A 10,641-nucleotide genomic window follows, 5' to 3' on the forward strand; every position below is an offset into this window, starting at 1 on the left:
ATGACCAGGATCCAAAACAGTATTTTCTGGTGAAGCAGTGACTCTCTGACACTCCTCTTAATCTAGTGCAGTGTTCACTCTGCGCTCTCTGGTGTTCACGCTACTCAATGTTCATAGTCTGTGCTCCCTAGTGTTCATGTCCACTCACTGGTCACAGTCTAGGGTCTCCAGTGCTCATACTCCACTCACTGTTCACAGTCTGGGCTCCTCTGTCTGCAGATGGGGTGGCTGCTCTGGGTTCAGTTTTCCGGAATGACCCAGAGTGTCCAGTTGTCTATCACTTGACCTATCTGTCTGCTCTTTTGCTCCATCAAGTGAAGTCTCAGGGAAGAGAATCTGTTCTGATTGAGCACAATGCAGAGCTTCGGGACTTAATACCAAGTTTAACCGGGCCTTGTTTCAATTTGTCTTCATCATTTTGTTAAAAAAACTGTTGGTTTTTAAAGTGATTGTCTGAAGACGAGTCTGGACCCGAAACGTCACCTATTCCTTTTCTCCAGCGATGCTGCCTGACCCATTGAGTTAATCCAGAGATGCTGCCTGCTGCGCTGAGGTACTCCAGCACTTTATCTTTGGTACCTTGAGAACCTCCCCTGCCTGATGAAGGATGCCTGGCCTGAAGTAACAACTGTTTCTCTCCCCGTCGATGTTACCCAACCCGAGTACTGCCAGCGTTCTGTCTTTGCACAGAACAAAAATGGACCATGCAGGGTGATGTTACTACATGAGAAGTGGCACTTACTACCCTGACGAGAGTGGAGATGGAGTATCATGGATTCAGCGGCCAGGGGCCAGAGGTTTATGACAAATGCAACTGGGGTCCATGCAATGGGGTCGGGGAGAAGGGGTGTGGCAGCATTCAGACAATGGAGCGATGCAGTGTTGTCAGGTCAGGATGATGGGCGATTGGGTGAAATGTGCGGCTGATGTTTCTGTGCAATGGTTGGGCCGTGCACTAGCGCGGCATGAATTCTATTTGCTGCTACAAGGGTGAAAGAAGGTTGAGGGCAGAGCAGTATACAAGTTCATGAGGCATAGAAGCAGAATTAGGCCATTCAGCCCAAGAGATAACTCCACCCTTCAATCATAGCTGACCTATCTTTCCCTCTCAACCCTATTCTCCTGCCTTTTCCCTGTAACCCCTGACACCCTTACTAATCAAGAACCTATTAATCTCCACTTCAAAAATACCCAAATGACTTGACCTCCATTGCCATCTGTGCCGATGAATTCCACAGATTCCCCACCCTCTGGCTAAAGAAATTCCTCCATCTCCTTTCTCAAAGTAAGTCCTATTTTGAGTTTATGGCCTCTAGTCCTCCAGGAGTGGAAACATCCTCCATCCTCCACATCCAGGCCTTTCAATATTTGGTAAGTCAACCCTCACAACCCCCCCCCCCCATGCTGACCAACTTGCCCCAAGTGTACTAATCCCATCTGCCCACTCTTACCCATTACAGTTCAGGCAAGAATCAGTCCAGCATCTAAGACCATACATTTTATTTAGAAATATCACATTTAAAATTCAGTTTTAACTCAAGGAGTGAATGAGAGTTGAACTGGCACTCCATACTGGGTGGGCAATTCTGCCAGTCCCAGGAAGACTCCACCCCCCACCCCCAAGGCAGAAACAGCCCCAGGCATGAGGGGGGTGGGGGGTTAATATACTAAAATAGTAAAAAACAATTGACAGTAGACACAGGAACACATGGGAGGGAAGGCAGGAGGGAGCTCTGGGCAGCGCTGTGTGTCTGGGGACCCGCGACTCAGAGGAAGGACTCACACTTCCCATTCTTCATCAAAGCCTCCATTCTCATCATCACCTACAACACAAACAGAGTCTGGTCACTGGAACCCACACTCCACCCCGCTAATCCTTCCAACCCTGCCTGCTCTCCCTGCTCCACCAGTCCAGCCCAAGCCCACCATTCCCCCTGCCCAGCCTCCCTCACTCTCCCTGCCCTCCCCAACCCAGGCCCCTCTCCCACAAAAGGCCCCCTCTTACCCTACCTATTCCACCACCAACTTCCCATCTCCACCATCTCTCCCTCTGCTCCCCCCCCCCCTCCATAGAGGTCCAGTTGGGGGGAGTGGCGGAGGGGCAGGGCTGGATCATTGCCCTCAAGCCTCGCTCACCAGACGACCGTAGGGCACGGCTCCTCCTCTGTATCAGTTGCCAGAGTTCCGCTGCAAGGTCGTGGGGCCGGACGGGAGCCAGCTGGGGCCGGTCAGACACCTGCGGGACATTAATGGCAGCATCAGCACTGGCCTGGATTCAGCACCACACGACTCGACTAAAGCCAATTATCTCCACATGCTACATCACCAGCCGAGCGGCAGGATCACCAGGACACAAAGTAGCTTTTTATTCATGGAAACATAGAAAATAGGTGCAGGAGTAGGCCATTCGGCCCTTCGAGCCAGCACCGCCATTCAATATGATCATGGTTGATAATCCAAAATCAGTACCCCGTTCCTGCTTTTCCCCATATCCCTTTATTCCATTAGCCCTATGAGCTAAATCTAACTCTCTCTTGGCATCTAAATTCTACACGCCCTGCCCCTCCCCCCTCCCTCCCTGGCCCCCAATCCTCCCTCTCCGGCCCAGCCTCCCCCACGCCCCCAGCTGCCGACCCTCGCTCTCTGGAGATGGCTGTCCCGTTAAACACTCACCGACCTCAGGACACAGCCCTGCCGGATCTGGAGCAGCAGCAGATCCCACCCTCCGACAACCAGCATTGACTTCCTCGGCTCCACCTTTCTCAGCCGGACTCCTCTCCTGATCCCTTCAAGCAGCAGATGAGGAAGGGGAGGGGGAGGGGGTAGGGGAGCCCAAACTAGTGCAGGAGATGTTGAGGCTCTGAATGCTGGTGGTGGGTGAGGGTGAGAGGGAAGGTGTGCGAGTGGAAAGGAGGTGGGGTTAAGGGCAGGCTTCCCCTTGTGGCAAGATCCTAGACCCTCCAATTGGTTAGGGGACAGAGGGAGGCCTGAGGAGCCTTGATCAGGGGGCATGTGCTGGGCAGAGTGGGTGGCATCAGGGGGCATTGGCCTGGCAGAAGGGGTGCAATGGTGAGGTGACAGAGGATGAAGGCTCAAAGCACAATGCTGACTGGAAACTGAAAAAGAGAAGAGTTTAGATTCAGCACAATACCAGAAGGACCTCTTTGCTCCTATACTCAACTATTCTTGTTATGAAGGCCAACATGCCATTCGCTTTCTTCACTGCCTGCTGTAACTGCATGCTTACTTTCATTGACTGAACAAGGACCCCCAGATCCCGTTGTACTTCCCCTTTTCCCAACTTGACACCATTTAGATAATAATCTGCCTTCCTGTTTTTGCTACCAAAGTGGATAAGCTCACATTTATCCACATTAAACTGCATCTGCCATGCATCTGCCCACTCACACAACCTGTCCAAGTCATCCTCCTCACAGTTCACACTGCCACCCAGCTTTGTGTCATCTGCAAATTTGCTAATGTTACTGAATCCCTTCCTCTAAATCATTGATGTATATTGTAAATGGCTGCGGCCCCAGCACCGAGCCTTGCAGTATCCCTGCCATTCTGAAATGGACCCGTTAATCCCTACTCTTTGTTTCCTGTCTTCCAACCAATTTTCTATCCATGTCAGCACTCTACCCCCAATACCATGTGCCCTAATTTTGCCCACTAACCTCCTATGTGGGACCTTATCAAAAACGACCTCACCGACTGCACTGGGCTGAGGGGCTGCAACAGGAGTGCAGTTGTGGTCTTACTTCAACAACGGACGTACTGACAAAGGGGGTGCAGTGAAAATCCACTTTGGCCATTCCTGAGATAGCAGGCTTGCTGAGGATGGATGGACTGGGCACTTGGACTGCCAGAGTTTAAAAAGGGAGGAGATTGTTGAAACATACAGGACTGCAGGCTGGGGAGTTGAGAATCAGAGGATGCTGCCTCAGGTGGGGAGGATAAATGTCTTCACTGACAAAGTCAATCATTGGAACATTGCTCTGTGAAGGCTGGCATCAACTTCATTCTAAACCAGCGTCACTGTGTTTTTGGCAACAGGGCAAGCCCCAGGATAAGGGCATAGGTCACGGAAAGGATGTGGAGGTGGAAGATTAGTCATGACCTGGACAAATGGCAGAGCAAACCTGAAGAGCCTGCTATCCTGCCCTGAAGTTTTCACTACAGAATACACTGACAGTACTCACAAATGTCTACAAACTCACCACCTGGACCTCGACTGTAGTCAAGGGCAACAGGCACAAGTGAGCAGTAACTGAACGATACTCAACTCCCTGGCCGCAGACCATTGTTGTTCTGGGACCAAGTCCTGGGCCTCCCTCCCCATTCACCAGTGCCTCTGTCTGGTCACCACCACCACCCCGCCGCACAAACCAGCCGTCTCTTTATACCTGTCTGTTTGGCTGCGTTCCTTGCAGCATCGGTGCCTCTTTTCCCTTTAATCACTCGATAATTCCGCTGAGAAGTTTCAGACTTCTGCGGATAATCAGCATTGATCCCGGCCTCTCGAAATGGTGTGATCAAATCAGGTGCTAAGCACTTGACCTAATATCAGAGAGTGACACTGAGCATTGTACTCAAACCTCCATACTCACAGCAGTCTACACCCTCCAAAGCAAAAACACTTCCCATCCCCTTACACAGAGACCACTCCCTGATTTGCTCATCCCTTCCCACCCAACCCATCCCCTCCCCTAGTACTTTTCCCTGCAACCATAAGAGATGTAACACCTATCTTGACATCCCCTTCCAGGACCCCAGCTATCCTTCCAGGTGAGACAGAGGTTCACCTGCACCTTTTCCAACCTCATCTACTGCATCTAGAGTTCCCAATGTAGTCTTCTTTACATCGGCAAGACCAAGCACAGACTCAGTGACCGTTTTGCCAAACATTTGTGCTTGGTCTACCAAGGCCTGTTGGTTGCTACCAAATGACACCTCTTCCCATTTTGATCTTCCTGTCCAGGGCCTCTTCCATTCACAGAGTGAGGCCACACGCAAGCTGGAGGGACAGCACCTCATTCCCCCCCACCCCAACACAGCCAGCCCCTCAGCCACCCAACCTCCTCAGGTAGATCACACACCCACCACACTCACTGTGAATCCAGTCTCAGGGTCCCAGGCCACATGACTGACGTGCCTGAGGAGAGATAAACTGATTAATGTCTAAACCACAGCCCCCAGGATAGTTGCTGTCTGACCCCACACAGCAGGGAACCGCCCTTATCAGAGACACCCACCACACTGGCCACACTCTCATGTCGCTGCTACCATCGAGATGACGTTACATGAGCTGGAAAACCGTGACCTCCAGGTTCAAGAACAGCTTCTTCCCAGCATCCATCAGGCTCTTAAAGACTGCACAATTTATTGTATCATTGATTACGTCCTGTGTGTTACTGTATTTATGGGCATGTTAAGCTGCAGCAAGTAACAATCTCACTGTCACACTCAACCCTCTTGACATTCTGAAGCCAAAGTGTAAGGGAGATGGAAGGAACTGTAGATGCAGCTTTACAAAATAAAGACAAAGATGACATTTTGGGTTGGGACATTGTGTGTGTCTCTGTCTCTGTCTCGTCTGAAGAAGGGTCCCCACCAGCAACATCACCTGTCCATGTTCTCCAGAGATGCTGCCTATCCCATTAAGTTACTCCACCACTGTCTCTTTTTTTTTTTTTTTTGAGTAGTGTAAACTTTGTGATTAAAGTCATTGACTACCTGGAGAATGGGTTTCAAACAACTGAGGGAACGGAGAGGAGAGGGAGATAGTAGCAATACCGCTCCCTTGGGCCAAGAGAAGTGATATACAAACGCAGAGCGGGATTGCCTGCAAGAGCGTTGTCGATGAACCAGTGTTTACCCTGTTTACCAGTGTTCCCAGGTTTACACTGAGAAACAAACGTCTAGTCACTGGCCGTTTCATAACGTCTCCAGACTCGCTTCATCAGCAGGATGAGCCAAGGCCGAGAAACAGCACAGAAATAGGCCGCTCAGCCCATCGCGACGGTACTGACCAAACCACACGGTAACACGTGCTCTATCCTGTGCGGGACCCAGCGCTCCCATTGCACCGATAGATTCTCGATCTTCCCACTACGCCCAACCCTCCCACCCCCGCCCAACACCACCCCGCCCAACCCTCCCACCCCCGCCCAACCCTCACCACCCACCACACACCGCCCCGCCGCTCACTGGAAGCCACTGGGCGCTCCGATTTCCAACTTGGAGACTGAGGCACGGCGCCGAGCCGAGCGACGCCTGGAGACGTCAGAGTCAGGAGAGCCCCTGGAGCTGGACACTAGAACAGAGACAGTGGTCAATACAACCAGCCCGGAGGCACCGACAGAATCCCGCCCCTCCCCTCCCCTCCCCTCCCGCACCGGACTTCCAACCCACAGGAGACTGGGCACCACACCCCACACCGGGCCAGGAACTACCGCTCCCCACCCCCACCCCCACCCCCACCCCTACCTCCCCAATCCACAGCGGCCAAGGCTCCCACCCAACACCTCCCACCACCGGGGCCCAGAGCCCGTACGAGAGCCTCGCGCACCACCCCCGCCCCCAGTGGACCCTCCCCGTGCCCACGCTGCAGCCCACCCTCACTCCCAATACTCTTTCCCCACCCCCTCTCTTCCCCAACTCCCCCCAGGCCGCTACCATAACGAGCGAGCGCTTTGGCGAGTGCAATCTTCATCCCTCTCCGCTGGTCTAATGCTGCGCAGTTCAAAATTCCCACCTAAATCACATGGAACCCAGTCACTGATGACGTAGTGTCGACCAGCCAATCACTGACGACGTGGCATCGATCAGCCAATCACTGACGACGTGGCATAGATCAGCCAATCATTAGTGAGGTAGCATCAACCATCCAATCTCTGATGACACACCGGGTCGGGCAGCATCTGTGACCAAAGATAGCTCCTCTATGATCTTTGTCTGTGACCAACATCCAGATGCAACGTTTCGGGTTCGACCCTTCAGTCAGACTCACCCAGACCTGAGTTTATTGTCACGTGTGCCGAGATACAGATAAAAGCTTTTGCTGCGTGCTAACGAATGAATGACTGCAGCACATTATGTTATTTTTCTTTGCAAACCACCATCTGCAGTTCCTTGTATCTTCTGGTGATTCAGCATCTACGAATCAGATCAAAGGAGCAGGCCCTTCTGCTCTCAATGTCGGTGCCCAACATATTGCCAAGACCAACTCTTATCTATCATCTACACATGCTCCATATACCTCCATTCCCAGCAGATCCATCTAAAAGCCCCTTAAACATAGAAACATAGAAGATAGGTGCAGGAGTAGGCCATTCGGCCCTTCGAGCCTGCACCGCCATTCAATATGATCATGCCTGATCATTCACTCAGTATCCTGTACCTGCCTTCTCTCCATACCCCCTAACTCCCTCTTAAATATAGCCAGTGAACTGGCCTCAACTACCTTCTGTGGCAGAGAATTCCAGAGATTCATCACTCTCTGCGTGAAAAATGTTTTTCTCATCTCGGTCCTAAAAGATTTCCCCCTTATCCTTAAACTGTGACCCCTTGTTCTGGACTTCCCCAACATCGGGAACAATCTTCCTGCATCTAGCCTGTCCAACCCCTTAATAATTTTGTAACCACTATCACGCCACTATCTGCCTCCATCACCACCCCTGGTACCACGTACCAGCCCCCCACCACACTCTGTGTAAAAAAACTTGCCCCGCACATCTCCTTTATACTTTGCCCATCTCACCTTAAAGCTATGTTCTCTAGTCTTTGGCATTATACGCTATGATCACATGATCACATTCAATGCAGTGCTGGCTCGAAGGTCCGAATGGCCTACTCCTGCACGTATTGTCTATGTAAAGACCACTCACATGCCGGTCATTCTTTCTTCTCCCTTTTGGTGGAAGATACAGAAGCTTGAAAACATGTACAACCACATTCAGGAGCAGCCTCTTCCTCGCTGCTGTCAGACTCGTGAATGGGCCACTCGTAAACTAACAATGTATTCCGAATCTTCCAATCCTCCTCATTCCGACTCTTGGACGTTATTATCTGCACTTTGCACCTGTAACATTATTTTCTGCACTCTGGTATTTTTCTCTTTGCACTACCTGGTGTCCACGGGTATGTCGTGATTGTACTCATGCCTGGTATTATTTGACCATATCACGTATCAACATTGTTGGCTGTGGTGAACGTGACATAACTAACAAGGTGGCCAGGGCGCAGCTTGTCCAGTGACAGATGGCCTGGACGTGGTGTGACCGAGGGCGGCTGCCCGCACCCTACCCCGTCTATGCCGCCCTCTGTTTGCTGTCGCTCACCTCCGTGGGCCAGGGCCTATCCCGCAAACCGGCCATCCCCCCGCTAGTGAATGGGCAACCCTTCCAGGTCTACTGGAACGTGCCCACGTCGCACTGCAGCACCCACAGAGGCGTCGACCTGCACTTGGACGACTTTGGTATTATAACCAATAGAAATGAGATGTTCATTGGAGAGAAACACACGATATTTTATTCTGGGCGGTTGGGAATTTATCCAACTTATCATAGTGGGGATCCCGAAAATGGGGGGCTCCCCCAGAACATGAGCCTGCAGGACCACTTGCTTCAGGCCAGGGTAGACATCGACAACTTTTTAGCCCAGGACTACCAGGGGTTGGCGGTGATAGACTGGGAGGATTGGCGCCCCCTGTACGCAAGGAACTGGGGCGCCAAGAGAGTCTACCAGACAAAATCACAGGAGCTTGTCCGGGGGAGGAACCCCCAATGGAACCAAACCCATATCGAAGCTGAAGCTAAGAAGGAGTTTGACCAGGCGGCTAGAATCTACATGAGGTCTTCCCTGAGGCTGGGCCAGTCGATGCGACCGAAGGCCTACTGGGGATTTTACCTCTTCCCGGATTGCTACAACTACCACTTCAGGGATGAGTTCCCCACGTACGACGGCCAATGCCCAGACATCGAGATCAATCGTAACAATGAGCTGACGTGGATGTGGACTCAGAGCTCTGCCCTCTTCCCGTCCGTCTACCTGGAGGAGAAGCTCAAGTCGGAGCGCGGTCAACGCGGCAAACTCTTCGCCAGATACCGGATACGGGAAGCCGTGCGTGTGGCTTTGCTGACCGAAGAGCAATATACTCCGCCCATCTTCCTCTACTGCCGCTCCCACTTCATCGACAGCAACACCCTCACGCCCCTCAATGAGGTGAGTAGAGGCCGTGCACCTGGTCATCATTCCCTTGCAACTCCATAGCCGCTGGTCCCCCCGCCCGCTCTGACGGTCACTGAGCGGAAACGTTGACTGTGTCTCCCCCACCCTCCCAACAGTTGCACCACCTACATCCAGCCCGGGCATCTCTCTCTCCCTCCCTCTCCCTCTCTCCCTTCCTCCCCTCTCCCCTCTCCCTCTTCACCCCTCTCCCTCTTCACCCCTCTCCATCCTCCCCTCCCTCCCTCCCTCTCCCTCTTTCTCTCCAGTTGTCTTTGTGTGGAGCAGAGCTTGAATCGTCGCGCTGTGGAAAACCGGTGCTGGGACAAGGGATTCATACGGGTCAGCATGGCCATGATGGTCCGAATGGCGTCAGGTCCCGGTCCGGCCGGTGCTGACCCCACCCCGGGGTAAGCGGGGCACTGGGGCGGGGAGATCCGACCCGCAGCCGCCACCTGCTCCAACTTGCAGTTCGTTTGCAGATTGATCTGGTCCGCACTCTGGGCGAGAGCGCATCGATGGGGGTGAGCGGAGCCATTCTGTGGGGGTCCACCGACTTCTCCAGAACCACGGTAAGCGCTCCCTTACTGTCCCTCCCACAGTGCGGCGCTCCCTCACTGTCCCTCCCACAGTGCGGCGCTCCCTCAGTACAGCGTAACACACCGTCGGGACCAGGGGGGGCTGTGGGCCTGGGCTCGGGAGGGGTGTGAGGGGGGGGGGGGCTGTGGGCATGGGCTCGGGGGGGGTGTGGGGGGGGGGGCTGTGGGCCTGGGCTCGGGAGGGGTGTGAGGGGGGGGGGCTGTGGGCCTGGGTTCGGGAGGGGTGTGAGGGGGGCTGTGGGCCTGGGCTCGGGAGGGGTGTGGGGTTGGGGGGGCGGGGGAGAGGGGTGCCGAGGTTTCGCGGGTGATGCGGCGGGTAACTGTCCTGGTGCGCTTGGTGTTGCCAGGAAAACTGCCAGGCCGTGAAGGACCAGGTGCATAATGTGTTGGGGCCGTACATCCTGAACCTGACCGCGGGTGTGCGGTTCTGCAGCCGGACGCTGTGCTCCAACCACGGCCGCTGCTACCGCCGCAACGCCGACGAGGATGTTTTCCTGCACTTGAACAGCCAGTCGTCCCGCATCGTGAAGCGCAACCGGCGCACCAACAAGTTTCGCATCAGGGGCCGGCCCAGTCCGTCGGACAGGAGGAATTACAGAGCCCACTTCCAGTGTCAGTGTTACCGGGGCTGGAACGGCACCCGATGCACCCGCCACGGAAAGTCCATCGACTCCTGCCGTGCCAACACCTCCCCGCTCACACTTGTCCTCGTCTTGCTCCTGAGCCTTCTTCTCATATGATGGATGTAGTTCCTGTCCAAAATAAAAACAATATCCTGAAACTCACCCTGCTCACTTCACTTCTGTGTGTTTGG

The 10,641-nt window shown here is 53.5% G+C and overlaps 2 protein-coding genes across 2 annotated transcripts; one reads left to right on the forward strand and one right to left on the reverse strand.

Moving 5' to 3' along the window:
- Window positions 1-1,495: 1,495 nt before the first annotated feature.
- Window positions 1,496-6,729, reverse strand: LOC116983239 (neural Wiskott-Aldrich syndrome protein-like). Its single transcript, XM_033036913.1, has 7 exons — window positions 6,679-6,729; window positions 6,211-6,316; window positions 5,113-5,155; window positions 4,407-4,560; window positions 2,674-3,116; window positions 2,137-2,236; window positions 1,496-1,823 (listed from the first exon to the last, which is right to left on the reverse strand). Exons 1-7 carry the CDS (start codon window positions 6,713-6,715, stop codon window positions 1,780-1,782), a joined length of 927 nt encoding a protein of 308 aa, XP_032892804.1. The 5' UTR covers window positions 6,716-6,729; the 3' UTR covers window positions 1,496-1,779.
- Window positions 6,730-8,262: 1,533 nt separating this feature from the next.
- On the forward strand, window positions 8,263-10,567 carry LOC116983570 (hyaluronidase-like). The gene is made up of 3 exons (XM_033037355.1): window positions 8,263-9,225; window positions 9,711-9,800; window positions 10,175-10,567. Exons 1-3 carry the CDS (start codon window positions 8,263-8,265, stop codon window positions 10,565-10,567), a joined length of 1,446 nt encoding a protein of 481 aa, XP_032893246.1.
- The last annotated feature ends 74 nt before the right edge of the window (window positions 10,568-10,641 follow it).

This window comes from Amblyraja radiata, chromosome 18, assembly GCF_010909765.2.
Source record: "Amblyraja radiata isolate CabotCenter1 chromosome 18, sAmbRad1.1.pri, whole genome shotgun sequence".
In the NCBI taxonomy this organism is placed as follows: domain Eukaryota; kingdom Metazoa; phylum Chordata; class Chondrichthyes; order Rajiformes; family Rajidae; genus Amblyraja; species Amblyraja radiata.